Raw genomic sequence first — 19,498 nt, 5'->3', positions numbered from 1 at the left:
TTTTGGATTAGTTTATCTCTGTGGACTCTTTCTGCTCAAAAATTCTGTGACTCAGTCCATTATTACTTTGTTTTCATCCAACAGCCCACAGAACCCCCTGGGAACTCAGAGAGTGAAATCAGTCGGCTAGCCAATAAATATTTATTGAGTGCCTACTAAGTGTTTGGCTCTTTTTGGATCAGTAGGGAATATGATCTAGTTGGGAAGACAAGCTATGTACACAAAGGAAGATAATAATTTACAGCAGTAAAAGGTAAGTGCCAAACGAGTGATGCAGCCAGAGGCATAGCGAGGCCGAGAACGCAAGGCTGGGCTGGTAGCTGAGGCTGGACGGAAGCACAAGATTGAAAGGCACTTAACGGAATAGAGTTAGAGGGGCTACGGGGACTCCAGTGTAGAATGCCTTTATGGTCTGTCACCCTGTAATTTGTGGCACTGTTTAGTTGAAAGAAAAATGGATTTAGAATTTTTATTTTTAAAGTCTGTCTTCTAATTGTGGCTGCCCCACTTATAACAGGATTATTTGTGGCAAGTCTGAAACTGTTTACTCTTTCTGTAAGTATATAGAAATACCATATGCTTACAACCTATGTATTGTTAGAAGGATTAGGTCAGTGTGTGTTAACGTGCCTGTGCTGTAGTTGGCGCTCAGTAGATGTTCATTAAATCTGAAATTTTCTTTTGAGTGAAAATCAAAGAAATAATAGTTCTGTCATTAGATGTTTATAACTTAGGGTTGGACCGGATTGTTAGCAAGATGCATTTCATCACTGAAGTGCCAAGTTTATGCATAGCCTTTCCTGTTGGCTGTATAACTCTGTCACTTACAAGCTTTGTAACCTTTCCGTGCCTCAAGGTTCTCATCTGTAAAATAGGGGTGATAACAATTCCCACCTCACCTGACCATTACATGGTTTAATAAATGCAAAGCATTTAGAACAGTGCTCAAAAAATGTTCATCTCCCTTCACTTCTCCCCAATCCGTTTTCTTCTAACCCTAATTCTCTCCTCCCCCTCCTCCTTTCTCTCACTCTGCATCCCCCTTTCCCACCTCCGTCTCCCCCTTTTCTGCTCCTTCTCCTCCATCGTCATCGTTTCATATGTGATAACGTTGTCTCCACAATGGAAAATTCCTAACAAGGTTTCTGTGATTGTGGTGGATTTGAGAACGAGGGCTACTTGCAAGACCTCTGCTTTAAGAGAATTACACTGGGGTTGGTCAGCACTGCAGGAAAAGCAGGTAAGGGAGGCTGCAGGAAGGAGTCCAGGTGAGAGGTAGTGGGAGCCACAAGTGGGGTAGAGAGACAGACTAGAATAGGAAGCATTCAGGGGAGAAACACTGGAGATTTGAGTGCAAAATTCTGACAACTAATTTGACCTGGGAATGAGAGCGTCATCAGGCCTGGGTGGCCGGCAGTGTGATGGTCCTAACGAGACGTTAGGAGAATGAGCTGATTTGGTAGGCTGCTGAAAAGCTTATTCTAGGGAAGGGAGTTTTATTTTTGAAACGCTGAGTTTTACATGACGATGAATCATACAAATGCACATGTCCTGCAGATAGCTGGGGCTGTAACTGCCTGGTGTGTTTACTTAGCAATGAGTGGACCAGTTTGGCTGGATTGAAAGTGCGTATTTGTTAGACACTTTCCTTCAAGCTGGATCCAGTACTTATTGATTATTTTCATTGTTTTTGAAGGATCCGTTTGTCTTCTTCTGGGAAAGAAGTTGTTTGTCTAACAGAGGGAGTGTCATTTTGAGTACATACCCCACCCCCGTTCCGTCCAGTTGGATAAGGGAGAATCAGATAAGTCTATGCAGCTTGTCTATGAAACAGACATTTTTTTCCTTCGCTGTTTTTCGTCTGTCTTACATTGAGGATTGGAGATTGGGGAAAATATTAGATATTTGAGGGTGGCATTGTTTTGTTGCATTTAATAGGCCCCTTATATGTTTTGTTGCATTAACTGACATTTAACGTGCCCCTTATACATAGAGCCAAGGTTCCTCATTGTCCTAACTCCCTCCGATATTTTGCTGACTTGGAAGTGCCCTGTACTCAGAGAGGAGCTGGCATAACGGAGTACAATACCACAGTTTTCTTTGTATAAAGCCATAACCATGATATTGCTGAATAAATGGAAGTATCATATAAGAGGTGGCAATAAGGTTACAGTACTGAACATATCCTGGGGGCAGAATAAAATTGTCTATTTAGTAAGCATAACTATTTGATAGAGCTATTTGCTGTTAAGCCTCTTTCCCTCCTTTTCTAAATCACTTTGACCTATATTTTCCACACTGTTCTCTCCATTAGCCAGAGTTATGAAATGAGTTAGGTGTTTAATTCTGCTGCTTCCAAGTATAGTAGCCTTCCCTTATTTGCAGTTCCACTTGCCGTGGTTTCAGTTACGCACAGTCAACCATGGACCGAAATATTACATGGAAAATTCCAGAAATAAATAATTCTTGTGTTAAATTGGGCGCTGTTCTGAGATGTGTGATAAAATCTCACACCGTGCCGCTCCCTCGTGCCTGGGATGTGAACCATCCCTTTGTCCAGCGTCTCCACGCTGTACATGCTCCCTGCCTGCCGGTTAGTCACTCAATGGCCACCGCGGTTATCACGTCCACTGCTGCAGTATCACAGTGCCTGTGTTCAAGTAACCTTTATTTTACTGAATGGCCCCAAAGTGCAAGAGAGTAGTGATGCTGGAAATTCCAGTAGGCCAAACAGAAGTTGTAAAGTGCTTCCTACAAATGAAAAGGTGAAAGTTCTCCAGTTAATAAAGTCAAACAAATTATATGGTGAGGTGCCAACTAAGAGCAACCGTAAGAACGAATCTTCTAACCCTGAAAGTGTGAAGAAGGAAAAAGAAACTCATGTTAGTTTTGCCATTACACCGACCACTGCAAAAATCAATGGCCACGGTACATAAGTTCTCGGTTTAGACGGAAGAGTCATTACATTTGCAGGTGGAAGACAGGAACAGCAAAATAGGTGCTCATTGATGCACCAGAAAGCACTGCAACTAGAGCAAGATTTCAGCACGGGCCCCCTGAGATGAGTGACCACATTCACGTAACTTCTATTACAGTATGTCGTCATAATCATGTTCTCACTAGTTATTGTTGCTAACCACTTACTGTGCCTCATTTATAGATTAAACATTATCATAGGTCTGCATGTATGGGAAGAAAATAGTACCTATAGGGTTTGGGACTCTCTGTGGTTTCAGGTATCCACGGGGGGTGGGGTGGGGTGTCTTGGAACCTATGCCCTGCAGTTAAAGGTGGGGGCTACTCTATATTTCTGTCTTATATTCCTGTCTGTTAGTTTTTCTTTCAGAAGACCAAGGGTGGTAGGTATGCCCTCACGTAGGAACGAGGGGAAATAAGGTCATAGGTATGATATGGCCCAGCGCTACCTGGGAATAGAGAATTGGCTGGTTGAGTATGAAGTGACATCTTTTCAAACCCTGTTCCCTAGATATCTGGTTTTATTTCTTTTCTTCCCAAACTGAAGAGTGCTGTTGGTGCTCGGTGGGACATGGGCTCTGAAGCTAGAGAGGCTTTTGTCGGTGCTCAGAAGTAAGCCGTTATTTATAATGAACTTTGGATGGACATGTGCTGTGGGAATCAAGGATTTATCTTTCGACAAAGCAGTAATTTTTTCATGGAATGACTTTCTGTCGTTTCCTCTCCTCTTTCCCCTCTCTTCCCTTTCATTCCTTCCTCCCTCCCGTCTTCCTTTCTTCATTCCTACCAGTCTGATTTACGGGTCTCCTTTGGTTACTACCCGTGAATCCTTTTCGGCTCTTAAGATTGGAGTAAGTCCATATCAGTCTTTATTGTTTCCTTTTCACATTCCCCTGCCCATGAGGAAGAAGAATTAGGATTCACTGATACACAGAGAAGACAGAGTCTGTTGTTCCCAAGAGTTGATTTTCATATTTCAACTACAGTCCATAGAAAATGCTCTCATCAGCTGAACAGTGTGTTTAGAACCTGTACATACATTGAATGCTCATTAAATATGAAGGGAAACTTATTGGAAAGTTTTGTTCAGAAGAGTGCCTTTTTTGCTTGGTTTGCTTCTAAGGCTATTCAGGTCAGTTCCATTCCACACTTGCCCGTTTTTGAGTCTGGCTTTCTGGGGTCATGCTAGGTCTTCCGTTCAGTATAACCACAGCTGGGCTAGTGGGTTGTCAAAACCACTTCCCTTTGGCTCTCAGAGCCTGGAGCAGGGGTTTTCTGCCCTAAGACTCTATTTGTCCTAGCTAATCATTGATTCTCCCCCTAATTTCATCCTAGTTTATAAAATCTAACTAGGCACATCAAGGCATTTGAATCTCCTCTTTGTTTTCAATCTGCCATGCATTCTGGGAAAGTCTCTAGCCACTGTTCAGATCCGCTGGTGACTATCCTGGCAACAAGACTTGTTAAAGAGATAAAGAATAAGATAAGAGTAAAAAGATCCAAATAATTGATTTTAAGTTATTCTTAGAATTTTACGTGAGTTCAAGGGAGAAGTGAGAAAATAGGGAAGACAGTAGGAGAGAGATTTGGTAAATCTATCAAGGACGTTACGCCACCTCTGATGTTTCTAATTACTGATGCTTCTAAAACAAAATCTCCAGTCTACATGTGCTGCTTGCTTATGTGGGAAGCACCTCCTGGATGCGTTTTAAGAAAAAAATGGGAAAATCATTGCTCCAGATTCATGAGAATTCAATCACTGGAGATGAGAGCATAAAAGCCCCTGGGTAGGAAAGGTCACGTGCGACCCCTTGGAGACATTATCATACAAGCATTTGAAAGCAGCTACCTATTGCTCTGTAGGATTTTTCCCAGTTTGAGGCCTGGTTGAAAAACAGTAACTTAATAAAAGATATTTGTTTATTGCCCATTGTCTACAGCTCCATCTCACCTAGAATTTCACTCTTGTCTTTTACAAGCTTATTTTCTCAGCCTAAAAAAGCCAAGTCTGTCTCAAGCCTGAATTGTCAGGTTCCCGCCTCAAAGAGCGTGGATATTAAAGAGCTTCCTGTGAACTTGTAGAGAAGAAAGGCTTTGGGGGCTGTTACCTGTTAACCATTTTCCCCACTTTTTTAGCATCTTTTAGAGTGGAAAGCCCAAATTTTTCATATGTACCGTATTTCCCCGAAAATAAGACCTAGCCAGACAATCAGCTCTAATGCATCTTTTGGAGCAAAAATTAATATAAGACCCGGTGTTATGTTATGTTATGTTATGTTATGTTATGTTAACTATATTATATGAGACCCGGTCCTATATTATATTAAAATAAGACTGGGTCTTATATTAATTTTTGCTCCAAAAGACGCATTAGGGCTGATTGTCCGGCTAGGCCTTATTTTCAGGGAAACACGGTATGAGTAAAAGTGGACCTACTATCCTGAAGAAAACAGTTTTCCCATCTTGCTTTTACCTCCTTATTGAATCCCGTGGTGACCTCTCCTTCCTTGCTTGTCTCTAACCCAGTTGCAAAGAAAGTTGTTGCATCCTGAAGCTTCCCTGTGGTCCAGCCCCACAGCAGGGCATCTCTGTATAGCTAAGGAGACGTGAGAGGAGCCATCTGGTATGTTAGAAATCTATATTGGATCCCAGTAGCTGGGGCTCTCCATCCCAGTACTTGTGAGAAAGCCTGTCCTTGTGGAGAAGGGACAGCCAGTGTGGAAGGGAAGTGGAAGCAGTTTTCCAGCAAAAGACATTGGAGGGGCATGGGTGACAGAGGCCCAGGCTGCATGCCCGTGTCTTGTTGGATCCGTGGTCTCTCGTAGTGAATGGCCACGCGGTGCATTTTGTGCCCAGTTTATGAAATTCGACCACAGGGCCTTGACATCAGTGTAAAGAAATTGTGTGGGGAGTGTGTATGTGCACACACGTGTGTGTGCGTGCGTGTGCATGCACATATGTGAGATACGGGCCACTGCTATGGATACTGTGACTGTTAGAAATGAATTAAGCAATTAATTATCTTTCAACACTTTCCTTTAGCCTTGAGTAGAGTATACTGTAGAGGTATTTCTTTGTGGGCTTGCTTTGTTCTGAATACATACCCATGTGTTGTTTGCCTTAAGGAAAATATTCTGCTTTTATACTCTCCATGGACACCTCAGTGACTGATAAAATGTAGATGGTTTTTAAGTGGAAAATGTTAAGCTCAAATAGCTAGATAGAGATCTATAAGCCAGAGCCATTGGGAGTTATCTGTTGTTCTCTTTTTGATGGAGAATGAAAGGGAGGGTGTGTGTGTGTGTGTGTGTGTGTGTGTGAGAGAGAGAGAGAGAGAGAGAGAGAGAGAGAGAGAATTATGCCCTATGACCACCTTTTTGAAATACTTATCCATTTAACCCAGGTTCTATTTTATTAAGTAGTATATTCCCTTTAAATTAGCTCTATTGTTAGGCACCAAATCATGGAAGTCACAGAATGTATGAGTGAGTGAATGTATGTGTATGTAGGGAAGGTTTTTCTTATAAGTAAAAATATTACGAATAATGGAATCTAGGTTTCGCACAATCAGAGGAGGGAGGGATGAATATGGAGAGGAAGAAAACTGAAATGAACCATTGTAGTGTTGGATCGGGATTGTAGGTATCTGTGTGAACTCATGCTAAGTTGGTTCAGGTTTTCTAAGAAGCTGATGCCAAGATGGGACTAAACATGCAAGAGATTAATTAGGGAAAACTCTTCTTAAGGCTCTGGAGGCTGGGAGAACCATTGGACTGCACTGCAGGCATTAGCCCTGTGGACAAGGGAGGGAGGGAAAAAAGGAAGATCGAACTGGACAAGTCTAAGCTATGGGGCAGTTCTCAGAGTTTCCGCAAAGCTGACAAGGAGTCCTTGAGCCACAGTTGCCCATGAGAGGAGACCCAAGTCTCAGCAATAGGCCTGCCTTCGTACCTCTGCTGTGCTCAGTCACCGGCTAGGAGCAGCTGGTGGGAAGCATATCCTTGGCTGAAACAGTGATGGATTTCCGAGCACAGCAGCTAGGACTGTCACTCAATTATGCTTCCTGCAGTCAGAGATCCAAGAGGCACATTTTTATGACTGCCACACATGGTTTTCAATAGTTATAGACATAGAAATAAATGTATAGAAATCATGATGTAAATGTGAGCTACTTAGATAAATGGCTGGTTTCAGAGCTGCAGAAAACAGCACAAGATAAGCCGGGAACGTGTCATACCAGAAAGCAGGAAGTGCTCAAAAAATGGTGGGGGACCTGTCCATAGAACACAGAAGCCAGCTTGACCAGGCTCCCACTGGGCAAAGTGGGAGCAATTTCAGCATCAAAATAAGTAAAGATAGTAGTGGATCGTAAGCCTTTGAATAAAATGAGATTCCAGGAGTTTATACCAATCCAAATAAATAGATGAATAACTTGAGAGTTTGAGGGCTAAAAATTATATAGTTCAAAGTGTCTCCTCACAAAACACCTATTAATTATAAAGAGGAAAAGAGCAAGTTTACAATGGAGAAGCCTGGTAGACATACCCTGCTCAAGTGATCAAAGTGAACTTCGTTAGGCAACTTACGTCGCTTCATAAGAGGCTAGGGGAACAGTACAGCATCTCCTCTGTGGTGCTCCTGCCAGAGATGCATAGCTCGTATCTGGTCACAGTGGAACACCAGACACACCAAAATAACCGGCCTGGACTCTTCCAACGTGTCATGGCCATGGTATTCTAAGAAAGACTGAGGAAGTGTTCCAGACTAAGGAGACGTGACAACTAAATGCAGCACCCGGCTATGAACTAGATCCTTTTGTTCCTACGTACGGTATTACATTAGGTCTTATATTAATTTTTGCTCCAAAAGACCCATTAGAGCTGATTGTCCCGCTGGGTCTTATTTTGGGGAAAACACGGTAGGAACTGTCCATGTTGATATCCTGGTTCTAGTGATTGTTTTTGATTGCATAGAAACTGTCCTGGTTTGTAGGAAAGGCACACTGAAGTATCTGGGGTGATGGTACAGCAGGTCGGTTACTTACTCTCAAACGGTTCCAAGATGGCGGGCCTGTTCTTCGTGCAGTATATGCAACGTTTCTGTAAGTTTAGATTGTTCCAAAATTACATACACACACTGTGAAGTGATCTAGGTAATTTTAGACAATTATCTGACCCATCATTATATTGTTTGTTACTTCCAGTCTTGGGGTAGAGAGATGAAGGATGGGGAAGCCTGACAAAAATGTGGTCAATTATCTACTGTAAATGAAATCTAGTTAAAGAATCGTTTCCTCATGTACGGGCACAGAACACCTTTTTTCCATGTTGGCAGAATATTAGGACCCCATGGTGTCAAAGGTACCTTATAATTGGAAAGTATGAGCTTATGAAACACCCTGCTTGCTGTGGAATCGAGTGGGAGGGAAGATTTCAGCTACCAGAGATCTTTTGAGAAGGCCTGTGTGTGAGATCTGTGTTGGTTGTGCTTATATCAGGACCAGCTGATCACGTCTAATGGAAACTGTTCACTTTTAATAGAACTTAAATTTATCTTTTTACTTCAGAGAAGCAGTTCAACCCCAGCACTAATTCTCTTTGTGTTTCCAGCTGATACAGAGAGAGATGACTTCCCATTAGACTTCCAAGGCTGTTAGTTCCCTCTTTGTATGCTTATTGTGAATTATCCATTCAAGCCAGACACGTGTAATTGGAGTAGAATTACTGATACTCTCAAGAAAGCAGAACTTATAAATTTGTCTAAAGCAGCATAATGTCATGGCACATAATTCAGTGTCCTCTTTTCTTGCTGAGCAACTGATCCGCACACCAGTGTTCGTTTCTGAGCCATCTTTGGCCAGGGGGACCCTCTTCTGACCTTCATGAGCAGCCAGAGGAAATGAATGAGAGAGTCAAGTACATGGATGTAGGCTAATTCCATTTTCCCCTCTCTCCCTTTCATTCTCTTTAAATCCAAGTCTTAGACAATGGGGAGGAGAAAGACAAAAGCATATGTAGAAAGCTTTTGTCCTTCATTCTATTCCTGTCGAGCTTGGCTAATATATGCTTAGGACAATAAATAATGTTCCAGTGCTGTATTTCCAAAATGATTAGGTGTTTTTCTGATAGTTCAGAGAGCATCTCAAAATTTTCAGGCTGTATTAAAACAGAATTATAAGAACGTGCTGTGATTTTTACCGCATTGAAAAAGTTATGTATCCTAAATAAGCTAAATGGTTTCATCCAGAAAGTGTTTGCTGTTTACTTTATGCCAAGTGTGGTGCCAAGCTCTGGGGTACAGGACACGACAGGTGGCCCTGACCCTCTCAGACCTCATAATTTCCAGCAGAAGATAGACAGTGAGTAAGTTGTCTCAGGAGAACACACACCAAGAAGGAAATCCCTATGATGTGATTCATTTGCCTGGTTCAACGTACATGCCCAGTAATGACTGTTGTTATTATTTCATGTGTTTTTAGTCTCCACACAACTGTTCCTCCAGAGGAAGTCTGGAGTTAGTAGTTAGGGATAGGAAGCGAAGAGATTTATGACCTACACTCTAAGCTTCCGAGAGAAAGGAGAGGAAGGCAGTGGGCAGGATGTGGAGTTGGGAGCTCGAGGCCTTACCTGGTTCCTGGACATTTGCTGACAGCAAGCAGAGGGCAGCAACTGGAAGGGACAGGGAAGGACTGAGCCCGTGGGTCTCTGCCAGCCATGCAGGTGTGCGCTACCTCTGTGACTTGATTTGAGCGGCATTAACGGGAATAGATCATGAAACATTTGTGCTGTTTTGCCTGAGACTGTCTAGCATTTCATATAAAAGCTTGTTTGTGTGAATTTTTCCTTGCCTGCTTTGTCATTCCAGCTTTCTCCTCCAGACCCCATGTATCGACTATAAAATGTCAATGCGCAGTAATTCAAAATGCAATAACAAATACGTCTTTGTTCTCTGGCATTTCAAATCGCTAAGGCATTTTAGCTTGTCACAGTGCAGTTGTCCCCCCGTCCTCTCTCTGGCTCCTCGGTGGGTAGAGGCTCTCTCCTGCCCTGTTGGGGGTTCATGGTGACACCCTCCATTAAATTCTCACCATACAGCACTGTCTACAGCTGCCGACTTGGGGCTGTTGGCATCCACCACGCTGCCAAACCCAACTCGGTGATAATGACAGCGTTTGCCAGCACGCGTGTGCGGTGACTCAGGAGACAGGGTGGCCAGCAAAGCAGCCTCTTTGTGGGAGGTGGATTTTGAGAAGTGCTAATTCCGAGGCAGTTTGGAGATATTAATATCGTGCTGGCAGTAGATAAACAGGCAGCGGAGGGGCACATAATGAGGGGGGACCAGCCACACACGCCGTCCTTTCCTCCTTTCCCTACCGCACGTATTGTCCTTTTGCTTCTCCGTTTAAAAAAGTAAGTCCCTGGGTTTTGACAAAGAGAACCCTTAAGTAGCTTAACTCTTTCACTGCGTTGATTTCAAGTTTTTTGGGGTTTTTCCCCCAAAAAAGTGTCAGAAATCCACAAAAAAACAAAGAGTTGATATTTTATGCATTTAATAACAATTTGAGCTGCTTTGTATATAAATGACATTATTTTTATGTATAAAAATTTATGGAAGTATTCACTCGGATATATCCGACTGTCGCAGCAAAAGGGTTAAGCGCGCACGTGGACTAGTTAGTTCAGCTCCCAGTGTTTCCAAAGTCTGAGTTGCTAAGAACACCAGTGTGTTAAGAGTTAACTACATTTCCAAACAACACTAATCATAACATATGGTACAGTAGCCTATTATTTAGAATAGCCCCTCCCAACAGGGTAGCTAACCAGATGGTTTGAGGGGGGCCTTTGGTGTAATTATGACAGACACAAAGGAAGACATAAGCACCACTCTTCCCCAGTAATATCATGCCTCTTGATTTCCAGTAGTTGCTACAGGTAATTTTTGAAAATTTGTTTTTGCAGTATGATTGCTTCATATCCAGGTCCCTTTCCGGGATGGGAAGGAACCACGCGAATGTGCTTCCTCTGTCATCCGAGAGTCGTTTCCTATGTGCTCTTCTCCAGTTAGTAAATATAGGTCACTTATACTGGCACCCTCTTTCTTATTCTGGTGAAGAGAAGATTCAACACATTTGAGAATTGACTTCAGCAGGATTCTAAGCCGAATATTCTGTGGTCCTAGAAGCACTGTGCTCCAAAGCTGGTCGTTTCAGATTTGATGTTCTTGGTGCCTCAATCTTGTGCCATTTGTCATGAAGAACTTTCAGTCCACCACAATACCCCCTCTTCCCCTCCTCCCCCCTTCATTCGTTGCCTTACCTCCTCCCAACCCTATTGGGTGGGAAAGCCGCGGTCAGGACTTCTGATGAGGAGAGAAACACGCCAAGTGTGACGTTAAACCCGTTTCTAACATTGCCAAACTGGAACGAGACATTTTCTAGTGATAGTATAGGCTAGAAAGGAGATTTGGAGAAATTTAGGTCATGCTTTTATGTGATTCTTTTATTTTTTTATTATCTGTGTGCCTGATGTTTTAGAGCAGACTTTTCTTGAGGGTAGTGGCTTGTTTATTACACTCCGTAAATAGCCTGGCTGAATGTGGGCTTCTTACAGATATTTTCTGCTAGTTTTTACATATGGATTGATATAGCATCTGACGGTACTAACCAGAAAAATGCTGAGCTGGGGAACTTTGTTATTCCACGTTTTCTTTCGATTTTTTAGCTTTGCCTCTCATTGGTCTTGACATCCTCGGCTGCTCCCCCCTCTGCCAGGACACGTTAAGACCTCCAAGTGCTAAGTGTTATTATACTGTTGACTGAGCCCCATGTGCACCTCCGGTGCTCACTGACCTGTCTTCTCTGTTGCAGAAACATTGCTGAGGCCCTTGTCAGCAAGGGCCTGGCCACGGTGATCAGGTACCGGCAGGACGACGATCAAAGATCCTCTCATTACGACGAGCTGCTTGCCGCAGAGGCCAGGTGAGATGAATGATACAGGGGACACGTGGGGACCCACGGCCCCACTTTGTTCTGGCTCAGTCCTGCATAGCCCTGCGCAGAATGTGATGGGAACTCAGACGCCAAGGAAACCTGTGTCCTTTCATCCCAGTTTTTTTCCTCCATAAAAAGAAAAGCAGCACACTCCGAACTTGCTGTCTAACCTTAATTAAGTGCACGTGGGCCTTTGTTTTTTAAATCTGCGTAATCTGTGTATGTTAGATAGGATCTCTGTGCGTGGATTTTATAAGCTGAATCATAGATGAGAAAGTTCTCCGTTAGACACTCTTACACTCCGTGCTGGCAGCGTCATTCCTGGGACTCACGGTGAAGCGCCTGTGTACGTAGGACATTTGCCTCTGGTTCCTACCTCCTGATGCCTCTGCTCCCCAACCCCGCCCATTTATCACCTCTGGACCTTGTGTCATGTACAAAGGAAATGAAAACATTTATTAGGGAATGAGTTTTGCTTTCACACTTCTGACAGCTGGCAGGAGAGCATTTGAGAAGCCCTGTGACATTTTCCTTTTGTCCTTCATCCCTGTGGCTGGTTGCCCCAAGGACATGCGCACGGCTCGGCAATATTTCTTACCGGTGACATTCCTCAAGGCTCTTACTCACAGAGACGGCTGTCACTGGGTGGTGCTGGTAGCTGAGTGATTCCTAGATTTCCCAGGAAACAGCAAGAACTGAGCTACTATTGCAGAACTGACTTGGATAGCTCAGCAGACCGCTTCGTCCCAACACAGATATGGCCATTGTTTTAAAGTGGTTGCAGGCACTTGCCTCACTCAGCCATTTTTCTGCGACTGAGGACTTGTTCAGTTTTAGACGTTTGGTGATTGCCAGGTTCTGCCCTGTAATTAGGGGAGGGATGGGTCTGGGCACATCGTTATCTGTATTTCAGACTTTGTCATCGAGATCACTTCTCTGGCTCTTTGGCCCAGAGCGTTGCCCTGATATGTGCCATTTACCTCTCACACCATGTCACGTCCTGATGGATAGCGCCTGTGTAGACTGTCACACAGAATGGCAGCAGAGAACTCAGTCTGTCAGGTTGCTAGAGCTTTGGGGATTCTTTCCTGTGGGCTTTCCTAATAGGCCCTGCTGTCTAGGACCTGATTCTTGGACACAAAGAGTTTAGGGCACGTTACTGGCCGGTATAAAAGAATATGGTAGAGAATCCCTAATTGGTGTTTCTCTTAATCCTTTTTTCCTCATTTTTCTCCCCCTGACTATGCTATCACCAAGCCAACTGGGCCGAGAGAACCCACGGTGGGAAATGTGGCCACCCATCTCTTAAATACTATTTGATAACCTAGCTCCTCTAGGAAATGGACAGTGATTAGAGTGCACTTAAGATGGGAAGCGGGAGGGGTCAGTGCTGAGCATGGGGGTCACTTGAAACATAGGTTAGACTTTCCTAGAGTAGCAGGAGCACTTAGCAATGCAACGGAATCTAGAGTCCTATTTTCCTCCCTGTGTTCACTCTGCTACTAGTGAATATTTAATTCTGACTGGCAGGTAAGCATGAAAACCATTTGCATAGCTGCTGTGGGAAGTGAGGCCGCAACAAGCTCTTATTAGGCTGTTGGAAGTAGCTACTGTGATGGGCTCTAATGTTTAATGAGTATGCACAGAGTGAAAGTTCTGAAGTTGTAGGGTTTCAGAAGAAAACAGCCTCTGTAGTCTAGTACTCGTTTTGAGCTGAAGGAGTGGAACAAGATGCTCGCCTGCTAAAGCAGTGAACTGTCTGCACATAATTGTGTGGAGCCATTGTTTTCAGACTGATGGTGGGAAAACTGGTTTGGGGTCATTGCACTGCTGCAGGTTGAGTAAAAAGAGAGAAATTGACTACTTACTTCCCCAGGCCTGGGAGACATGGCCATAAGGCATACAGACTTCCCAAAGATTTAGGAGAGATGGCCAGCAGGCAGTGTGAGTGCGTTTTCCTTCAACAGGCCCCAGGACAGTGGCCCAGTGCCATCTTCTAGAAGCTAACCCCCAGCGAAAGGAATTAAGCTCTGAGACAGCCCGGAACAGCTGCCAGATAGGAATGGTGGTTTTGTAGTCATGAAATCATATTTCCAGTGCTAAATGTACCCCCCCTTTTTGTACCCCGTCCTCCCCTGGAGACCACCTATGTTCTGACACTGCTTTATTTTGGTTTGCCTTCAGCTCGGAGCGTTCCTCAAGTTACTTAGCGTTCTTCCTCGCTGCGGTCACGGTACAGCATGTCAAGGCCCCATTCACATGCTTCTGCTGCCCCGTGTCTTGCCGGCCTATGGACTATTACCGGAGTTTAGCCTTGTTTTCCCCTAATGGATGAGCGATATTTTTTCCCGTTGAACTCGGCCTTGTAATTCTCTGCCCCCGCCAATGGGCCTCCTCTACCTCCCAGCATAGTGTCCTCTGCTGATCTCATTAGAAGTTGTTTACTCGTCCTGGGCCCTGAACAGAGCCCCTGGACAAGATGGCTTTGGTGTTGACCCCAAGTCTCTCACTGCGTGGACTGTGACTTGCTGTCTTTTGTTTATCGTCCTTCAGCCAATTTTTAATCTTCAGTGATTGCATACTGAACCGAGCCAATTTGAATTAATTTCCCAAGTAAAATTTCTTGAGTTACTGTGTCTAATGCTTTAGCAAAGGCCGAATTAACAACATCTGCTGTGTTCATCTCAGTCATTCATCCTGGAGCTCGTTCGGTATAAATAATAAGTGGTTGAAGATAACATTGCAAGGCCAGTGGTCTCTTCAGTCCCTACCCCCCACCCCCACCCCAGGGTGTTGATTCCAACAGATTTCTTGGTTCCTGACCCCTGGATACCTGTTTTCCTCTCTGGTTGTCACTCGTGATATGGGCAGTGGTACACGTGTTCCCCCACTGACTTTGCTTTCCAGAGCATTGCTGGGCCATTAATCCTTTCAGGGCAATAGTGCAACCTTTTGGGAAAGGGCAGCCTGTTAACTCGTCTGACATCTCGGGTTAGCGGAGCTGCCTGCCCTCTGATGAGCTTTCTCAGGGCTCTGCAGCTGCTGATTCCTCTGCAAGGGGGGTATGATCTGCCAGCCTCTCTCTCATCATCTGATGGGAGCTTAGGGAGTGGTACGTTCTGCACCCATCGGGAGACCAGGTGAGACTGAAGAGGAAGAGGCATACCAATGTGCAGCTCGCCTACTGCTTTCAGGCACATCCACCTGCGTGCCAGGAACAAGCGCGAACCACCTCAGCGGTCTGTTCAACTTGCTGACCCTTCCAGGCTCCCTCATGGAGACGCCTGTCAGAGTTTGGGAAACCCCCATTATGCCGCAGATACATAGCACGGCCAGAGGAAGCCACATCGCTTTTGTTTAAAGCAGAAATAAACCCCCGATTCCCAACACGCAGACTTTCCTTTCTAGTTCAGTCGTGTATCATCAGCTGCCTCCTCCCTTATTACCTTGTGTCCTGGCAAGATAAAGTTGGCATTTCTGTGTGGACACTCAGGCCTTGTTTCTCTCCTGGGCTCCACTGCACAGCCCTTGGTTTCTGTCCAGGGTTCTGAAACTCCAGAGTGCGTCCTTCATATTTTTAGTAAAAAGAACTTAGGAGCAGCTGGTCCACACTTCTTGGTGACACTCCTGAACTTGGTTCTCTTTTTTAGAGACATCATATGGGCTCTTTTGGGAGTGTGACACATCGCTTCTGCACCATCCTCATTTTTCTTTCTCCATATTGACTTTCCAACATTTCCCATTCTTGTTTCACTTCAGTATTTCTCAGTCAGCTGGCCTGCTACATTCCTTGCCTTGACAAGTGGTCTAAACTTAAGGTGAGATTTTTAACTCCTTCAGAGAATCTCTCTTTCCTTCTGGGGCATTTCCAAGATAGCGATTCATTATTGGGACCCTACTTATTTTCTGAGGTGTTACCAAATCTCTCACAGGAGGTCTGACAATTACGTTCACAAACTTCCCACCATGCGCTTCCATTGGCAGCACTATACAAACCACTCGGTAAGGTTTCATGCCCTTGGTATGTCAGTGTCTCACAGCTGTGTTCGTGTCGACGTGTGGCGGTGTCTTGCTGAGTGGCGTTCATTGTTGTTGCGTGTTTTTATGTGCCATCGTGAGAATGTTTGAGCTTGAATTAAAACAACAAACAAACATTAAATTTCTTGTTAAACTGGGCAAGAGTGGAAGTGAAATCAGGGACATGTTAGTCCAAGTTTATGGTAATAATGCCATGAAGAAAACGGCAGTGTACAAGTGCATTAAATGTCTTTCTGAGGGGAGAGAACACGTCACTGATGAAGAGAGGTCAGGACGGCCAGCAACAAGCAGAACGGACAAAAACATTGCAAAATTCCTCAAATTGTGCGTCAAAATCGTCATCTGTGAGAAGCATAGCAGACCAAGTAAACATTGATAGAAAAATAGTTAGGAAAATCTTAACTGAAAATCTTGGCATGAGAAAGGTTCTGTGCAAAAATAGTCCCGAAGAAGCTCACTGATGAACAAAAGCAAAGGGAGTTTTTAGCCAGTAAACAAATAACTGTATTGGAACACTCTCTCTACTCCCCTGATCTGGCCCCCAATGACTTCTTTATTTACCCGAAGGTAAAGGAAATACTGAAAGGAAGGCATTTTGATGACATTCAGGACATCAAGGGTAATACAACGACAGCTCTGATGGCCATTCCAGGAAAACAGTTCCAAAATTGCCTTGAAGGGTGGACTAGGCGCTGTCATCAGTGCATAGCTTCCCAAGAGGAGTACCTCGTAGGTGACCCTAGTGATATTCAGCAATGAGGTATGCAGCACTTTCTCTTGGATGAGTTCGCGAACTTAATTGTCAGACCTCGTCTACTATCTCCTGTATATTTGGTGTAACACATCCAGTTTGACTCTAAACAGGCTAGCATGTGCATTTCCTCAGCATTGCAGAGGTCTTTCAAGGGGGCTTTTGTTGAGCTTCTTATGGACATTGAAGACAAGCTGGCGATGCCGGGAATCAGATCAAAGCCTGGCTGTGCGCCTGTGTTCCTTGGCCACCCATAGCTGAAGGACGTTATCTGTATGCATTTTTCTAAAGCCACCAATACCTTTCTTTAAAAATGCAATATTTTAAGGTTTCCTAGAAACAGTCAGACTCTGTGGCCCGTGGCAGGAAAACACAGAAGTTACGTTAGTTCAGAAGTTGGGGCTTTATTCCTTTAAGACACCTCTTAATTTTAAAATTTTGTGACATCAAGATAGGATATATCCAGTCAGAAAAGAAAGTGATGCCCCAGATTGACTGGGAAAGCAATTGTATTGAACAGTCTAGTGTCTGAGCAGATTTAAATGAATTTAGATTCATTCTGGACATACATAATGAGGTTAGGGTTATCTTGGGAGAAAAGAAAAGGACAGGCTCGCTCCCATCTTTTCATGTGTATTCTATTTCTTGCCCAGCCCACTGCAGATTAAGAAAACTGGTGTTGTCCCCCATCTTTGAGAGCCAAGCATGAGCCTGCCCCTGTCCCAGCTCTGCCTCGCCGCCTTCTCTCCCCAGCCCCGATGGGGAGTCAGTTTTCTGATTGAGCAAAGCTTGCAGCATCCCCTTTCTTTAAAAACAAAAGCACCAACTAGGGGTCCTGCCTCGCTGCCTTTTTCATCTCCAATCTCCAGACCCCGTGCGTCCACACCAGTCCTTGATTAAAACCCTACCAAAGGCGGCTTGCTTTCCACTCCGTGTGTCTGACGGTGCCCTCCCTGTTGTAGACGGCTCTCTGCCTGAACGTGTAGGAAATCGGTGCTGGCGTTTCCATCACAGACTTTGAGCAAAAGACTATAAACCTGTTGGTAACTCTTTCCTGGCCAATATCAATATCATTAGGAGGGAAATTGTTTTAAGTAAGAATCTCTCTTGGTGATGCAATTTCCGGGGCTGCGGTCGGCTTACCAGTTTCCATGCATTTGTGGCAGTGACTTGTAAATACATGTCGCCTTTGCACTGAGGTGCTCTCAGTCTTACTGGGAAAAGGGGTGACCTTGCCTCCCATTCTTCAGCCACAGCCCCTCCACTTTTTTTCTGATTTATAGACATTCGTCCCACAAAATTTCAATAAATGAAAAAAAAAAAAATAATAAGTTGTGCTTTAAAAAGCACAAAACCTTTTTTATAGTGTCCTCCCTCTCTGTATTTTTAATTTAACTGGCATTTACAGTTCTGATCGTGAATGAAATGTGAAGATTCCTCACCAGCACTTTCTACTGCTAAGTTAAAACCTCTGACTTGAGGATTCTTAAGTGGAAGAGCTCAGTGCTGTAACACAGTTCTGATTTGTTAAGTATCTTAATAAAAAGCAGGTTTCATCTCCATACCAATTCAGTGAAAAAAATCGGTATTGAATTTGTGTGTTTTGAAATTTTAAAACTAATATATCCTATCACAGTGTATAGATTACACGAGTTAACCAGTTCTCTAAGAAAACAAATCAGCCCTCTACTGGGACCAGTTTTTCAAAGCTAGTTTATCTTGCATGTAATGGCTTTGTATTCATTTCTTCTTTTGATTCTCATTTTCTTGAGTCTATCCTGGGGCCTGGGCACTGGGGATAATAGTGGGGAGGAAAAAAGGTAATAGATGCAGCCTCACAAAGCATGCCGTCTTGCAGGGACAGACGTTAAATAACTTTAATAGATAGTGCCTCTAGATATTGCTGTTTTCCCGCTTTCCTTACCTGTTCTCTTAGCCCCTCCCCTTGTCTCCTGCATTATTAACACTGCCTGCCTTACATCTGCTTTATCCCGTCTCTCATTTCTGTTAAATTTTCCCGTGAGACCATCTCCCTGAAATTCATCTCCTCTATTCAGCCTCTGTTCTTATCTTCTCAGTAGTTTAATGACACACAGCTTTAAGTAAACCAAGATTTCTCACTGTCAATCTAATGACCCCAACAATTGAAATTTCTTTTTGTATAAAACTAGATCCTACTGAATATTGTTAAAAACAGAGCTTTGATTAGAAGTTTTTCTCCTCTCTGTTGAATCGTAGATTCCTGTACCACCAGGGTACGGGTGGGTTTTCAGTCCTCGCTTCGTAGGAAGCTGGAGTCAGGTGAGTTACCTGCTGCCTCTTTACTCCTGCCCAGACAGGGTGGGAGCCAGCGAGAGGAAGGAGCCTGTTCCTCTCAATATCACAATGGCTTTATTTCTCCTTTAACCATGAAAGTACAGCCCACTACATTCTCGGCTTGAAGCTAGGTGTCACAGTCAAGAGGGATACAGAACGTGTGTGTGGGGGGGGGGCTGTCACTGTTGGGGAGAACGTTGGAACAGCTATTGCAAGTGGATGCGATAACAGGAAAATGCATTAGAATAGCTGGTGTGGGGAAGTGATTTGACGATACAGCTGAATGTGGGGAAATTTAGCTTTTTCCTTTCTTCAGAAAAGATGATGCACTCAACATCCAAATAGCAGTAATCAATCTGCATTTAAGGCAGCACAAATGGCCACTTCTGGAGAGCTGGATAATGTTTCCATTTCCAAATAGTTTTCTC

General features: G+C 44.0%; 1 protein-coding gene across 1 annotated transcript in view; it reads left to right on the top strand.

The window, feature by feature from the left end:
- Positions 1 to 19,498, top strand: part of SND1 (staphylococcal nuclease and tudor domain containing 1) — a 413,670-nt gene that overhangs the window by 219,309 nt on the left and 174,863 nt on the right. Inside the window, exon 13 of the mRNA XM_074315643.1 lies at positions 11,843 to 11,953. Within this exon, the coding sequence (XP_074171744.1) occupies positions 11,843 to 11,953 (111 nt within the window). The remainder of the gene's footprint in view (positions 1 to 11,842; positions 11,954 to 19,498) is intronic.

The sequence above is a fragment of the Rhinolophus sinicus genome, linkage group LG11 (genome assembly GCF_036562045.2).
Source record: "Rhinolophus sinicus isolate RSC01 linkage group LG11, ASM3656204v1, whole genome shotgun sequence".
Classification (NCBI taxonomy): Eukaryota; Metazoa; Chordata; class Mammalia; order Chiroptera; family Rhinolophidae; genus Rhinolophus; species Rhinolophus sinicus.
Note: the sequence above shows the minus strand (reverse complement) of the source record. Positions and strands in the feature narration are given on the sequence as shown.